The sequence below is a fragment of the Drosophila willistoni genome (assembly GCF_018902025.1).
Source record: "Drosophila willistoni isolate 14030-0811.24 chromosome 2L unlocalized genomic scaffold, UCI_dwil_1.1 Seg196, whole genome shotgun sequence".
In the NCBI taxonomy this organism is placed as follows: Eukaryota; Metazoa; Arthropoda; class Insecta; order Diptera; family Drosophilidae; genus Drosophila; species Drosophila willistoni.
In genome coordinates this window covers 3,626,341-3,643,942 of record NW_025814048.1, presented here as the reverse complement: position 1 = coordinate 3,643,942, position 17,602 = coordinate 3,626,341, and the positions used below count along the sequence as shown (strand labels likewise).

Sequence of the window (17,602 nt, the reverse complement as noted above, 5' to 3'; positions counted from 1 at the left end):
AATAAGTAAAATTAGGGTACATTTGATTCATTTATTTAAACTAACTAATTTTAATCTTTTCGAAGCCAGAGTTTTCCATAGACAATATTTTGTAGTCAACAAGTCAGGGCCTCTAGGACCTAGGACCTCTACATCAACTTAGGATTATGTTTTTTAAACTGTTTTAACATATAGTATTAGAGACTCTTAATACATAAAATCAGGACCGATCATGGAAACCGTTCGAAAATGATCGTTCTTTACTGAATTGAATTGAAGGATACTGATTCTTCTACCATCTTAAATACAGTTGACCCCTAGAAGTAAAGGGTCATGTGAATATCCCATTTGCCGAGTAACCTATTCTGCTTAGTATGTATATAATAGCTTATTGATTTCCAATAGTAAGTGATACAATTATCTTGAACCATTTTTTCCATTCAGTAACAGACAGAACACTTTCCATTCTTTTTTCTTAAGTTTGAGTTTGTTTAGCAAGTTCAAATCACTTAAGTGAGCTATCTTTAGAGCTTGTGGCTTCAAATGTGAGTAAGTGGCAATTAAATCATAAATTATCAGCTAATGCACTTTGGGTTCAGGTCAGCCAGAACACTTTCATCTGCATGTCTGAATATGTGTGTGTGTGTGTCTATGTGAGTCTGAGTGCGTGGCTAATAACATTTTAATTACCAACAGCAGCTGCAATTGTATATATATTGATAAATATGTATGTATATATATATATTGTGGATTGTCATTTTATCATGGACTCCAACAAACACAAGTAAGCACATGCCATAAAGAGAGAAATCTCCTATAAACAAGGACTTAGTGGAGGGGGCTAACAGCCATTTCCCTTTAAATGAGATCTCACTCTACGTCTATGTCTATGTATCTCATGTTTATGCATCTCCTTTTGGTGTCTCCTACTTTACCCTCTTGGTTTCCACCCCTTTCTATTTGGTCGGGGTGCTAGCCATAAAACGCTTATCGTATCAGCAGTGATTAGACATGCTTTTCGGTGCTGCAAAGCGAGTGGGAGGGAGAGAGAGTGAGGCATAGCAGGCATAACATTAGAATGAGACAACTGTCAACTGTTGACAATTGAATGAGAAACTAAGCGGATTGCATTGGCATGTTATGTGTCTGTCTGTGTGTGTGTAACTGTTTCAGGGATTATTAATCGACTTGCAGAGACTAAAATGTGTGTGTTTGTTTAATAATAAAATAGTCTTAGAACGAGACGCAACAGGTGCTCATATGGAGAAAATTCCCCTTCAAAAAAAAAAAAAGAAAATAAGAGAAAAACAAAAATCGAAATAAAAAGCTTTCAAGCTGAGCGACGACAACAACGTCGACGACGACGACGACGACGACGACCATTATAGCAAAAACAAAATGACGTAGACAGAAAAAAACCAACAACAAAAAACATACACACACACACACAATACTAAAGACGAAAATGAAAGAAAAGGAATAGAGGGAAGGGAAACCAAAACCAACCAAAAAAAAAAGGGCCTGCGCTTTGTTTTTTCACATTTCCGTTGCCGCATTTAATTGGTGAGGGCCATACACACACACACACACACACACACACACACACACACACACACACACATGAGTGTGTATAATAAAAAATCCCCGCTTTTAACGCTTTTCGACTTTGCATACCCTTGTGCACCCTACATATAGTTAGGCATATAGCTTACATGGTTAGCTTAAGCTAATAGTAGATCAACAAGTTTCAAGCCAACATGGCAGTTAACAGCTTTAGATCTTGAAAGGAGGAAAAGTAACGAAGAATATAGCCTACTCTCTGTTGGAAGAATAGAATTTTTCCAGATAAGACATAGAGAGTTATGGGCTTAATGAATTTGTCGGTTGAATAAGGTTTCCCTGTTTTATAAGATGCTAAATTGCAATTGTAAAACTTTTTCCACTCTAAAAGTAAGTAAATATATTTAAAAAATCAATTAAAGATTCGTAAACTCTTTTCGCCTAGCTAAAGTAACTTCAAGTTTGGATAAGTGCTATAAATTGAAGCATACTTTTAGGGAACAAATTCAACTAATTCTTTGTCTAATTGCAAACATTTTTTATATTTCATTCAAGAGTAACCTTCGAATTTTCAAAACATTTACCAAGAAATCTTTGACCAAAATTGACTTTCTAATCCTTTCTAATCTAAGAGAGATATAATAGAGATGATTTACGACATTAGCCTTTAACTACAAGTCCTTAAATAGAATATTGATAAAAATGGCACTAAGCAAATTAATTATAATTTCTGTCTAAAGCTTTGGAATTGTAAGCTTTGAGAATAGTTGTAATCCTTTATGAAGGATAAACGATTATTCTGTTCACTTCTATATGATAAATGGTTCGTTGATAAACTACTCTAATTTTGGTCCAATTATTTGTATATACTTACGTTATCAAGGAATTTAGTTTTTAAACCTTAAAATAAACAGGGTAAATCAAATTCGTTTTCATACAGTTTACTTTTATACATTTTTTTGGGGCTTTTTTCTTAAGCTGCGCTTTTATTTAAAAAGTTTTTTTTTTGTCGTCGTTGTCGTTGTTTTTGTTGTTGTCGTGTTGCTTTGTCGCATTTTAATCTGGGCATAGCACGCGATTACCAGGTTTGCTCTCCCCACTCCCCCATTCCTCCCCTCCCCCATTCACATATACATATACCTGCCCTACCACACACACTTTGCAACCGTCTGCGGTGTTCTGTTCGCTCCTTAATGTATGTGAGAATTCCGGCAACAGTTGAATATATATGTGTATGTGTTAGTGGTTTGTGTACGTGTGTGTGTGTTAGCGATTTACATACAAATGCCTTGCCACAAAAAACACAAAAATAAGCAACGCAGCTTTATTTTTAACACACACCGCCAATTATAAACAATGAAAGTCGTTTCGGGGCGCCCTCCTACCCTCTCACTCTCTCACCGTTCTTTCTTACTTGCTCACTCTTCCGCTTTCTCTTTCTATTTTTAGACATTGTTGAAATTCAAATAAAATGGCAACTTGATTTTTCATTATAAAATGCAATTTAAATGCAAATGCAAAAAAGGAAAAAACTAGTTGGTCCAATTTGACATTTGATAAATGGTTTTTTCTTAAACCAAATTTAAACTGAAATCTGCATGTTTGGCAAAAATTGGACCTACTATTTCTTAAAGACAAGACACAAGACCCAAAAGGTTGGGTGGAGGAGAGAAAAAACCAAATAACCATAAGGGTCAGATTTCAATTATCTGGTGAGGGGATCCAACCATTAGGCTGGCCAATGTTTCGAGTGGATAAAATATGATAATTATGTTAATAAAATGTAATTGCGGTTCGAATTTCAACAAATAAAAATTTGCCAGAGTTTCAGCAAGTTTTTGGCCTAACCAAAGGTATTTCTTAACAAGTTTTGAATAAAAATTTGCATTAAATTGGAAAGATTAGTTCTATAACGAATTTATTCATTATGTCTTTATCATATTAATTTTTTTTAGCATTTTATGTAAAGTCTACTTACCCCATTTTGGGATATAGAGTATAAAAATGAGCTTACTTTTGTATGTAAGTGTATATGTAGGTCTTTTATTCTGACCAGCCGAGCAAATGTTTGCGACATTCGCTCTTGTTGTTTCTTATGCTGTTGCTGTTGCTGTTGGTGTTTAGGTTTAGCAATATAAAACAAAGCGCAAATGAGCCAAGTGAGCCAACACCAAGAACAACAACAACAACAACAACAACGAACAAAAAAGGTAAACACATAAAAATTTGTTGCTTGCGACCGCAAAAAAACCAAAAAAATAAAGGAACGAAACACGTAAAAAATACAAAAAATAATAAGTGTACATACCTAAGGCAATGTGTTGGCAACAGTGGGCTAAAACATACCAAAAAATAGGCTCATCATATAGATATAATTTAATTATAGAATGGTGAAGCTAATTTATAAGAGTTCTCTTACGAAATTTAAAACGTATTACTTTAGATTTTGCTAAATTAAACAGTTAAAAAACAGGTCTGTAAGTAGTTGACGCGTTGCCCCCAAAAGCATGCAATAAGCAGTTCCAAAAAATAATCCTTTAAGTGTTAGAAGTTTTTTAAGGGCAAAAGTGTACACCAATATATGGAGAGTAAAGTAACATTTCTTTCCTTTTATTGAATTATTTTCTTTGGGCACCTTTTGTAAAGACTTATTTCTCTTATTAAACAGCATTCGCCATAAATTATAAAACCAAAAAAATGGAACGACGAACCAAATCGCATAAAGAACTAGTTCAACATGTTCTTTAAGAAACAATAATAATAATATACATTTAAGAATATTTTTAAACCACAGTACTTGGGTACCTACTGAGGTCAGGTGGGCGAGGTCACAACAAACAGACACAGTACAAACACACACACACATACACACACAAGCACACACTTAACGAGTCGTAGAGAGAGTATGAGAGGAAGGTAGAGTGAGAGAGAGGTAGCTAGACTCCTGCTTTTGTTGTCATTTGCAGCATACGACCTCAGCAGGAAAGTATGCTACATATATTAAAATTTTAGTGTGTCAATTGTGTGTGCGAGTGGGGGCTATGTATGTATGAGTGTGTGCTTATGTGTGTGTGTGTGTGTGTGTGTGTGTGTGTGTGAGTTTGAGTGAATGTGTCTGTGCCATTTAATTGACGTTTTAGGCCTTTGACGTCAAACCCAAAATAATAATCGTTCGCACTTTTCTCTTACTCTCATTTCTTCACAGTCCTTCTTTTGCCTTCTCTCTCTCTCTCTCTTCCACTCTTTGTCTCCGTCTCTCCCTCTCTTTCTCACTGTTTGTCTGTTTTTATCTTTGGCTTTGTTTGTGCTAGTATGCCTATCTATCTATCTATACATTTCTATGAGTGGTATGCAATTTGTCAGTCATAGCCATAGCCTTTTGACCTTTTACCAAGCAATTAAAATAATTATAATTACAATTTGCAATTGAAGAGAGACCAAGCTCTATATAAAGGGTATGGAGGAATAGCTTCTAAATGTTTTCCCTCAGCACATCATTAATTTATATGCATGTGAAGGAGCGGGATAAGAGGGGAGTGAGAGAGAGAGAGAGAGGTCACAAGTGTCCTGCGAGAGTCGCAAACATTTTATATTAATTACAAAACAAGTAAAAATGTTTCTTTCTCTCTTGTTTTTTTTGTTAATATTTTTTGACCACTTTACAACATTTAATGGTTATTTCAGCGTTCTTTTTATAATTGCCAATTAGAAAGTTTTTTTTCTTTCGTTCGTTCGTTCGTTTTTTCCTTTCTCTTCAAGACTTTTCTTTTTCTGGATATATGTATGTATGTATTTTCTTTTTTTTTGCATGCGGGCTCAATCGATCCCCTAAGCAGGACGAGGACAAACGACAAGGACGAAAGTCAAAGCCAATTTGATGCGTGAAAGCAAAAGCCAAGCAACGCGTTAACAAAATCATTTAATTTGGCCAACAAAAAAAAAAGAAAGAAATGAAGAGAGAGAGACAGAGCGAGAGAGAGAGAGCTAGACGGAGAGTGGTAAAGAGAGCAAGGTAGAGGGCAGAGGCGCCAACAAAAATATGAGTTTTTATTACACTTTACGAATGGAACACAGAATCAGAAGGAGCTAAAGCTGAAGGGAGCAGCAGGAGCAGGAGCAATCGCAGGAGCCATAAGGGAAGGCGTAAAACCAAATGATGAGGGGGACCCACCATTTGGGCCAGGCTAAAAATAGAATTGCCTGCCTGCCAAGGGGCACACCCAAAAAGGAAAAGCGAAAAAAAAAGAAAACACTCACACATACAGTCACAGTCACAGTGAAAAGACAAGACAAGATTACAAATGTGTAAGCAGCAATTCCCAGAAGTTCTTGTTGGGCCCCTCAGTCAAGTTCTTCTTCTCCTCCATATATATATGTATGTTGCTGCCTGCTTCGCATATCAAACTGTTGATGGTTTGTTGCTTCGTTTATTTGCCATCTTTTTCGCCTTCGTCCTTTTGTGTCCTGGTGCTGCTTCTCTCTTTCTCTCGTCTTGTAGCCATTCGTTTTAAGTATTTGTTGCTATATTTGGCCATTTGCTTTTGCTTTTGCCATTGTTATTTTTGTCTTATGGCCTGTTGTCAGACAGTCAGACAGACAGACACAGGACGAGCCTCAGCCGCGCCCTTAAACTTCCACACTATTTCCCCAATGTCCCCCCTCTAACCCTCTCACTCTCTTTCCCTCTTTATCTCTGTGTGTGTGTTGATTGTGAGAGAGTTAATTAAAATATTTCATTCTGCTAACTAAAATGTTTTGCAACTGTTGAAAAGGCAATTTAACTCGAAAATAATCTTAATTTTCATCTATTAGTTGTTAGATTTGATTTTCTCCATAGACAATAATTTATCTGCTAAAAAAGGAACAAGAGAATTAAAATAAATTTCAACACACACTAATCCACACTTACACACACACACACCCACATATGTTTAGAGGTCAGCTGGGGCAATCTAGTGAGTGAGTGACTGAGTGGTTGAGTGGTCAGACAGACTCATATGTAAGTCTAATATGTAAATTGATGGTGAAACTAGGGACCGCCTCATAATTTTCCGTTTTTTTCCCTCCTTTCTTTTGTCCCCTTCCCTTACCCTGCTCCAAAAAGGTCTATTAACTCAAATTATCTTGATGATAAGTAACTGTTTCACATGTTGACCTATTTTTTATGAGCTCCTTTACCCATTGCACGTACAAATTTCTACAACTTGGCAGCTTCTAAAGCGAATTAGATTTAAGTTGATCGATTAATATTATGAAAACAATTTTTTTTTTTAAGTTATGGCCATTGAGTGATATATTTCACATTTTATAAAGTTCTTTTGAGTGATCTATTAACTAAAAAGAACTTTATAAAGTGTGAAATTATTTCTATTAGCTTCAGGTAATGAAATTCTCATAAAAAAAGGATTGGCATATTGTAATAAATCTATAAAAATTCAATTGACTTTTAAAAATAAAACAAACAGTTTTCATATTAAATACAAAAGTAAAGAATGCTTTAAAAACTAAAAAAAATATAGGGGAGAGTGGGGCTAATCGGGGCATTTTTTTTTAATCCTTCATATATCCTGATCGGAAGCTCGTATCCTGTCATATGAGCACTTAAATGAAAGGTTAATTCATTGTCCAACTATTGATCAAAGATACGTTTCGATATAATTTACCGTTACAAAGCTATAGCGGTTTTTTCGAACATACCCGAAATTGGCGTTGTCAAAAATCGCGGGGCAATGTGGTGCATCGGCGTTTTACAAGTTTTTTATATAGAATCATGCGATTTAAAAAAAAAAAAAACTAAATATAGCTTAATATTAAAAAACTTGTTTTATAAAAAAACTTTTTTTTTCACCAAAAATGTTGATTGGTTTAGACTTTCAATTATGATTGTTCATTTCATCGTTTGTCCATTAGCTACCATTAGCTATATGATATAGTATTCTGATCCGTTTGATTCTGGTAAATGTACTGTTTTTATCAATAACTAGTTTATATATCGGACTTTTATTCAAATATAGTTATGATTTTAAAACGCCACTTTGCCCCACCCTTAGTTTTAGCATTTTAAACTAAATATTTTAACAACGTGTGAATTAAAAAAAAAAAACGAAGATCACAGCATAAGTTAATACATGTCGGAACCTGTTTTAGTTAACATCTATCAAAATTAAAAATTTATTCAATGTTTTTAAAACCAAAAAAAAAACGAAAAAAATTGATTTTTGAGGTTAAAAATTACAAAATCCCAAAAATTTCGGATACTACGAATTGGATACGTCTACGTTTATGATCCAAATATACCCTACCAAAATGCGATCTTATGTCACTTATCACTTTTTGGATCGTGCTATTAGATTTCAAGATAATTTGACTGCGCCGGATTGCCCCATGCGCCGATTAGCCCCACTCTTCCCTACATATTAAAACCAAGTTTCTTCTTTGAAATTTAGGATAACTTGAATACATATAACTAACTATTAGTCTAAAAAAACTTGAAAGTAAACATGAATTTTATTGCTAAATTTTCAAAATAATAAGTAAAACAAATTTTAAATTTTAGTTTAGTTTTTATTAGTAATAAATTCATTACAATTTGCTTTTTTGAAGTGAAAACTTCTTCTGGATCGTCTTTATTTCCCACGCGATGTAACGAAAAAGCGACTGTAAAAAGGAATAGAAATAAATAAATTCCTAAGATTTAATTTACAAAAAACGAAATGGGAAACATTATACAATGTGGGATATGTAAGGGTTTTCATTTACTCCAATTGGATTTACCAAAGGCATAATGAGAGTGAAAAAGAGGATAACAACGGGAGCAACAATTGATTTTCAAATTTTTCAACACTTTTTGTTCAAGCCAAGAAGTCTTAATTGTTAAACCAAATATTTTTGGTTGTTATTTGGTGACCTTTTTATTTTAGTTATTATTTTTAATTTTCATTACTTTCGTAAAAGTATATGAAACATGTATAGAAATTATTAAAGTTGATGATATTTATGATAATTGATACTTTTACGTCTGCAAATTGGCCAAGGGGCAGGAAGTAACATTTGATATGCAGCAACTACTCGACTTTCAATTTGTTTGCCATGTATATGGATGGATACATATGTGAACATAGATATACATACAAGTATATATGTATGTAGGTATATCTTAAATGTATATGTGCAGTCTTTAGCATAATTTCTGACTCGTTATAGGCAATCTACTCTACCCTACCTCAAGAGCATTTGCTAACCACTAGAGATTGGCAAAAATGTGAAACGAAATTCACTTTGTCAGTGTCTGTGTGTGTGTGTGTGTGTGCTGGAGTTATGTATATGTATGTGTTTGTGTATTCATGTGACCCGAACTAAAAGGTTTCTCATGTCTGTTAGGTTTAGGACTCATAGATTGGCTGCTGGGCCAATTTATGTCAAAGGCATCTGCTGCTTCTTTCTACCTCTTGCTTCTCCTCCTTACCTTCTCTCTTTACCAAGCCGTCTATGTGTGTGTGTGTGTGTGTTTTATCAACATAATGTACATTATTTCACATGATAGAGAGAGAGAGAGAGAAAAAAAAATGAAAGTAAAGAGGGCGTACTTAACAATTAGCCAGAAGGCAATCTAGGGCCAAAAGAGACAAACAACCGTCAGAAGGAGAGAAAAATAAAATGAAATAGAAAAACATTGTATTGAAAAAAGGCGGCTTATTAAATTACAATAAATGTTAACTAGAGGGCATAGGCATACACACACACACATACATACATTTTGATTTTTTATTTTACGCCTGACAGAAAACCAAATTTCCATTTAAGAATATAGTCAATTGTGCCTTGAGCTATCGTTGTTTGTATGTAGGTGTTTCATGTGTTCTTCTGTGTGTGTGTGTGTGTGTGTGTGTGGGAGTACCCTAAGTCAAGATGTAGTCCCTAAAAAAATAGCTAACAACAAATTTGCAGGGCATGAAATTTAATCAAAACACCAAATAACAAATTATGACAGAATGCCTAATGATAAACAGGACTCTCTTCCTTTCTGATACGCAGCTATAGGATGAAATGTGAAAGGTCATTTTAGAATAGACTCTGTGTGTGTTAGGGATAAATAAAAGATCATAGACATAAACAAGATGAAAATGTCAATAGCCAAGTCAATGAAAACTGCATACTAGACAGATAAACTAGATTTAGGAAACATATCGAATCATAAAAGTGTTAAACTAATTCACCTAGTCAGTTGTATAACAAACTTAGAGTACAGTCGCATTTGAAGTGATCATTGAGGCATCTTAACATGGAAAGTCCTGTTCGGATTATTGGCCTTAAGCAGGCTTAAACGAAAGGTTTGAAAAAGGTCGTAGTCTAGATAGTCTAGAAGAAAATGAAGTAGTAAAGAGTTAAGAGAGTGCAGAAACAGCTTAAAATTTGTGGCCTAAAGACTTTATGACAAAATTAATTCAATTTACTAACTTTCGAAAACAATCTCAGTCTATTTAAGCTTACTCCATTTTGTAATTTGATTTAATGCAGGGTATTTTAAAGCCTTGTGGCCTATTTGCTCTTCAACTTGATTCAATTTTCTATTCAAAACGAGAAGAAAACAAACAAAAAAGGGTTCCATTTTTGTGAGAAAAGAAAAATAGCAAGTGTAAAATTTTTCTAGCTGACAAATTTCCATCATATGGAAAAAAGGATATATCACTAGTAAATGGAGAGTGGGAGAGAGAGAGCTGAAGGAGAAGAAGCGGCCCATCAATTTTTTGTTTTCTTCCTTTTTGCATTTGCCATTTATAAATTTACTTCAGCCTTTTGTTTTACGACTGTGAAATATGCATGAGGATTATCCCAAAGGGGATTACAATGGCTTGGAATTGGGTGGCAAAGTAGGTGGGTGGGACTGGTTGGTTAGTCTGGAAGATGCGACATTTAATGTTCCAGGACCCAGCAAGTGGGTCCTACTGCTGCTGCTGATGCTCCTCCTGTTTATGTGCACCACATAAAACTATCAATTTATTGCTGCAAAATCGTTGCGCACTGTTTCCTTTGGCTCGATGCTTCCGATGCTTTTCTTTTGCTTTTGCTACTTTTGCCTTCCTGCAGACGACGCCCTCACACACATACACCAGCACACACACACACACACACACACACACACACACACTGTGCGTGAAAGAGATGGAAGAAACATTGCATTTGGCTCTCTTTTCGTGGGTTTTGTTATTATTGTTGGCAGCGTTTTAGGCGCCATACTGACGAGACAACAGGCAGCAATAGCAGCAGCAGTAGCAGCAGCTGAGACGCCGACAGCATCAGGATTTTCTTGTGGGAGCAGAGGAAGCGAAAGGTTTGCTTTTCCTCTACCAACCAAAAAAGTTTTCCCTTGCATGCATAGGACGAGGACGAGGAAAAGGATGAGGACAACGACGACGACGACGACGACGACAAAAATAGCGCCGCGCCACCTTCCCAACCACATCCGAGTTTAGTACTGTAAAACTGTAGCTGTAATTGTGCATATGCGTGTGTGTGAGTGTGTATGGTCAGGATTGGCAACAGCCAAATCCTTTTTATGCTTTTGATTTTTTGACACTCCTTGCTACTGTTTTTTTTTTCCTTCTTCTTTACTCTGAGTGTCTTAGTGTCAACATGCGTTGAAGTCTTTTCAAGCTTAAGCCAAGTCAAGGCAAGGGTACAGTTGCCTCTTTTGGCATCTAAGTTGATGTATCTCAACCTCTCCCCTTCCCCATTTCTCTCCTTCCGTCTGTTTGTGCTTCTTTCTATACGTGATTTGCATTTATAGATGATGTGTGGCATGTGCATCGTTTCGATAGACAGCCACGAAGTTTCCCTCTTATTTTTTTTATATACATATTTGTCTCATGTAATGTCAAAAGAAACACTTTTTGATTATAGATAAAACTGTTTCAATATCCAGAGCTAACAAAGAGATTTCTATATTTAATGTAAACATGGATTTGAAGAGTTCATTTAAGGAAAAAAACTAAAAGAATCTCAATTTCTACTTATTCATTGCGTCTTCCTTTAAGGCATATAACTTAATCAACTGAATTAAACCATACTTTATTTAATCTAACTAAAATATGGTTAAGCTACGAATATTTCTGGATCAGATTTTATTGAGATAAATTCCAAGAAAATATCCAAGTTTACTTTCCCTTTACACAATATTCTTGTGGCCAGTTTTTGAGGCACTTGAGTGTAAATTCATATATTTTTCTAAAGGTTATTGGCTTCTTTTTACAAAAGTTAGCATAAACGTTCAATATTTTTTATAAATTGGCTTTCTTTAACGAAATTCTCCACGAGTTTTGACTTTGCTGTCAATTTAACTAAACGAAACCGAGCCACTTGCCGTCGTTCTCTCTCTCCCAGCCCCTGTGACCCATTGGGTCACAACAACTCTAAATAGCTCAAACTTATTTCGATTTTATTGCAACAACGATAAGGCTCGGTTAGTTACTATACACTTCCACCTCAAAAAAAAAAAAAAAAGAAATAGAAAAGAAGCACAAAAATCGAGGCAAAACTAGCAAACAAGCGCAAAAATCAATTTAAAGTTCAATAGCCTCGCTGACTGAGTGACTGGCTAGAAGGAGAGTCAAGAAGAAACTGGTTGTGTGTGTGTTTGGGTGTGTGTGTGTGGGTGGGGAAAACTATTAGGGGGTGTTTGGCCCAAAAAAAAAATAGAAATGGCAGCAAACGACGAAAATTTCCTTGCAACATTACAAGTTGCAACAACTATTGCAAATGTAAGCTCTTCATTCCCCTCTTCTTCCGTTCTGTTTCTCTCTCTCTCTCTCTCTCTCTCTCTTTAGTTTCGTGTGCTCGACTAGACTAAGTTCAAAGTACAAAATGTGGGTTGACGTTGGCAAAACAAGTACAAAACAACACACACACACAGACAAGCTAAAGCAAACTTGTAATCATGGCAGAAATGCATATAGATATGGATAGTTGTCAATTTTAAAACGGGGCGTATGCGTAATATATATGGAATACTAAAATTGATGAAAATCACTTAACTACACAAAAAACTGGTTGGCCTAACTGGCATTCAAACGTGCCCAAGTGCCCATTTATGCAATTATGCGAATGCATTGATAAATGGCCAACACAATTGTCATTATGATTGGCCCCCTTCCCACGGGCTGGAATAGAGGCATGACTATCATCATCCTCACCGTCACCATCATCGTCATCATCGCCATCGCCATCATCGTTGTCGTTGTTGCTCTTCAAAATGCAAATGGCTCTTTGGCACGCCACGGGAAGGCGGCCTAACTTCAACCCACAGGCTTTCGGCTCCGTTTTCATCAATTGATTTCCATGATGACAGGTAGAACTCACAGACACACACACACACGCACAGAGGATGATGCCGATGCCGCCACAGGATATATGTATACATATATAACTTCATTTGACAGACAAACGACAAGAACAAGGCAAGTGAGTGTCAAGTTGCTTGCACTTACTTATGCAATTCTTTTTTCGATGTCAGGTGAATCAGCGTTAAAAAAAATGGGAATTGCAACTGCTGCAATGCTGACAACTTGAGCGGTTTACCTGACTTTTCCCTCGTCGTCTTTCTCTCTCTATCTCTATCTCTCTTTTTGTTTCTTCCTCTGCCATTCTTTTGTCTGTCTGGCAATCGCTGAAGGGCAAAAGGCATGTACTTTCGTTATGGCCAGACACATTTCCGTTTTTATCGAGTGGCCGGCATTAATGAATGGGCAAGTTTTTTCTCACACTCACTCACACTCACTCTCTCTCTGTCTATCTCTCTCTCGCTGCTCATTCATTTATTAGTTGAAGAACCTACAAAAAGTCCACTGACTACGCCCATGTGTGTAAGGACATTTCAAAGCTAACAGGGATATATGTAATTTATTCATACCTCTCTCTGTACGTCTCTCTGCGTCTCTGTGTGTGTGTGTGAGAATGTCATCAGGTGTAGCTGGAGGAAGAGCTGTCAAAAAAAAAAAAACAAGAAATGTATGAGAGATTGAAGATGGCGGAACCGAAATAAGCAAATGTCAATGAAAATGGCATTACATAACTTTCTTTTTTCTATTCAGAATGTACACACCAAAATAAGTTGCGTAATCAAATGAAATTGATCAAATTATATATATTTGTTACCCTATTCTTGGGGTATATCAGTTAACGAAACGTCACAATCCAATGTATTCATAATAGAAGATTTTAAAATATAACGTATACGCACAATATGCCACAATGACACTTTGACCATGACATCAAAAATTATGAATTAAAAGATCTAAAAATTACTTACAACTTGAAAATTTGAGATATACATTTTATCTTCGATATGCTAGATCAACAATTTCTTCACTCAGTTCATTCGTATATCTGTAAGATTTTAGATTGTAGTTTTAGTTTGCCCAGTGCGATTTTTGTATGCCCAGATCCATCTGTAGAAAAAGCGGAACAGACCTCATTTTGGTCTTTATCTGAATTCAATAAGTAACAAATTACAAAATAAAATTCTTCATTGAATTATTTACAACTTGACAAACCCAAAACTAAAGTCTTAAAACATAATATTTCAACTGCAACTGATTTTGTTTTATTACCTTTTGTAGTCAGGGCGAAAATAAACAAAAGGTGTCAGCTTCTAATGGTATATGTTATTTTGTTAGCTGTTTCCTCTATACAGAGATTTTTGTCCATTAAAGTTGCTTCTTGTCCAATGACAGATTGCAATAAGAAGTACAAAATACTAGAGTTAAGCTTCTGATTTCATTGATTACTCTGATAGTATTGTGTATACAAGATTCTTGGAAAATACTACTAAAGTGTGATACTAGTTGTAAAATTGTTGAAGATTCTTAGAATTGAAATGTCAATTTACCTTTGATTTCATTGACTTTAGGAGCTGGTATTGTGTGAAATGTTTTCCTAGAAAATACCATTAAGGTGTATAATTGACGATTTTACTAGTGAATGATGGGCCAATCTTAACTACTAATTTCTATCATTAGCATATTTGCATTTCCAAATGACTGTGAATTTCCTGAAATTCTGCATTAAGTGTAAGCGAAGCATTCAAAGTCGTCTTTCTACTCTAGAATGAATGTCAAATTTGTAAACTATAATTCACAAATTGCTTAATTATAACTGACGTTCAAATAGGCAAACAAATCAAACTCAACTATCGGATAATAAAAACTCTTACAATGGACAGGCATTTATTTAGGGATTTCAATAAAGTTTCGTTTTGCCGTTGTGAATTGGCAAATTAATGCAATTAGTTTTACAAATTGCCGTAAATTGCCATCGATTGATGAAATGAGTGCAAAAACCTGAACAACTTTACACATTGATGGTACAATGTGTGTGTGTGTATGTGTGTACTTGTCTGATATTAACAATTCAGGTTGTTTGCTTTGCATTTAATTTCAATAAAATTCTTTTTTGGCATATCCAGAACTGCCAACAAAATGTGCAAGTCTAAAAATAGCACGGGGTGGTACAGGAGTAGTATAAACACAAGGACAAAAAAAGTATATAAAAAAAAAGACAAAAACTGAGCGAAATGAAAACCAAGTAGAGGAAAACCTATATGGGCAACTTCAACAAATCGCCATACACAAACAACACACACGCGTATGTGTGTGTGTGTGTGTGTGGCACTAAACCGGAGGCGCCAACATGTCCTACAAGTGATTTATTTTTATGTATTTGTTGGTGGCACAGCGAAAAGAGCAGAGAGATAGAGAAAGAGAAAAAGAAAGAGTAGCAAAAGCAAAGTTGAAAAAAAAATAAAGTTATTGTTGTTGGTGGCGTCGGTGCAAGCCCCGACTAAGATTTCCCAGTCAGCCAGCCAGCCAGCCAGGCAGTCAGCCTTTTGCTTCGATTCCATTTCATTCTTTTGGGTTCGTTGGGGGGAAAACTATTTATAACAAAGCAAACAGCAAAAAGTGTAGCATACATTTATGCGCGACTGCAAGTTGCAACATTTAGACGCAAATCATGGCAGACATTAGCGTGGGCAAAAGTTTTCTTACCTCCCCCCCTCTCTGCCCCACCACCAGCTTCTTCTCCACACTCTCTGTGAACGATTTATGTGAAAAGTTTCTTTTTGTTGTTTGTGTTGGGCTTCTCTCGTATGCATAAACTATTTTGACTGACTGTGCAACCTGTTATCCATTCTCCTCATATCCTTTTTCTTTTTGTTTGCAGAATGTCCCACCGCCATGGATGGCATGGAGAGATTTGCCTGTCCCACACCAGATCTCCAGGGACGCTATCGTTGCATAGATGATCATGTGCTGTGCGATGGTTTTATCGATTGCCCCGAGGGCGAGGATGAGGATAGAAGATCCTGCATGTTCTATAAGACGGTAAGTTCTCACACGAATACAAGGGGTGGCGGGGAAATGTGGGAACAAGGGTATAAGGCTGAGTATTAATTTCTTCCCTTCACTTTTTGCTTCTTTTTTACTTGCAGACGAAAGCTCATTTGGATGTGTTAGCAGATGCGTTACTACGTTGGGCGCGAGGGCGTTAAGTTGTTGCCCAACCCACCCACAAACACACACAAATACACACACACACAGAAACACATACAAACAAATACTTAATACAAAGAGACACATAGCAAAACCCACGTTAAACATAAATTACAATTAGTTTTAACAAATTAAACCTATTAAGTTTAAACCAGGCCACACACACAAACACACACACAAATAAACATACAAACACTGACACACAGACACAAACACTCACACACACACACAACCACCGCCTGCTCTATGAAAAATCCTACAACAACAAGAAAAAGACAAGTTAAACAATTTGCCAAGTCAAAAACCAAAACTGAAAATACAAAAAACAAAAAAAAAACAAAAAAGAAAACAGGCAGCAATTAACTATAATAATTAACAACAAAAAAAATGAATAAATCCAAAAATTAAGAGGTATGATTATGATTATTATTACACTATTATTATTATTATTATTAATTATTAACAACCACAACAACAAACAAAAACTAAAATCAACAATATACCATTAAAAATTAACAAAAAAAAAAAAGAAATTAAACGAAATTCTTTAATTTTCTTTTTAATTTCGCAAAAAAAAACCATGAAAAAGCAGTAACAACAACAACAACAAAAATATTTGGGCCTAAACTATTTTTAGTCTATATAAATATGAAAAAAAAACGAAAAAAAATTATTAAAAAACAAACAAAAATATATATTACAAATATATACAAAAATATATATATATATTTATATATATATATATATATAAATATACATATTTCGTGTACATTATTAAATTATACGTGTATTAAAGTTTAAATGTTAATTGAAAAAAGAAAACTAAACAAAAAACCGAAACTCGACAGCAAAAACAAAAAAACAAACCACAAAAAAATGGAAAATCAAAAACAAAAAATGGCAAAGCATAAAAGAAAGACGAAGGATAAATGAGACAAAAACTATATATACATATACAACAAAATACGAAATGGCATAAATGGCAAAGAAGAAGATAAGAAAGGAGAAAACAAAAATCGAATGGAAAGATATATAGTAAACATATACATATAACAATTAAATATACAAAATAAATTAACAAAAACCAAAAGAAAACTTAAACAAACAACTGCGAATGAATGAATGAAAGAAAAAAAAAACAACAATAACTAAACTAAACAATAAATTATTAAACAAAAAAAAAACAAATAAATTATAAACAAAGACTTGACTTGATTATATACTCATCATTTTTATTTGTCTTTTATGTTTCATTTGTTATTTACGTTCTCTATGTAAATATATATATATAAATATAATACTAACTAAATATTAACAAATTTTCAACATTTTATTTGTATGTTTTCTGTTTGCTTTTGTTTGGTGGAAAAATTTTCTACATTTTCTCTCGTTTGTTTTCGTTTTTTCACTGTTGTTCGAATACAAATGAAATTCTCATGAAAATGGCAGCTATTTTTTGCTAGTAAGATAAATATTTTCTTTACTTACAAATTGACTTATATAAATATATATATATATAT

The 17,602-nt window shown here is 34.7% G+C and overlaps 1 protein-coding gene across 1 annotated transcript in view; it reads left to right on the top strand.

Annotated features, from left to right (window-relative positions):
* LOC6640522 overlaps positions 1-16,385 on the top strand; it is a 40,635-nt gene extending 24,250 nt beyond the window's left edge. The window contains exons 2-3 of the mRNA XM_023174748.2: positions 15,754-15,914; positions 16,022-16,385. Of these exons, the coding sequence (XP_023030516.1) occupies positions 15,754-15,914; positions 16,022-16,081 (221 nt within the window). The 3' untranslated portion in view covers positions 16,082-16,385. The remainder of the gene's footprint in view (positions 1-15,753; positions 15,915-16,021) is intronic.
* Positions 16,386-17,602: the final 1,217 nt, after the last annotated feature.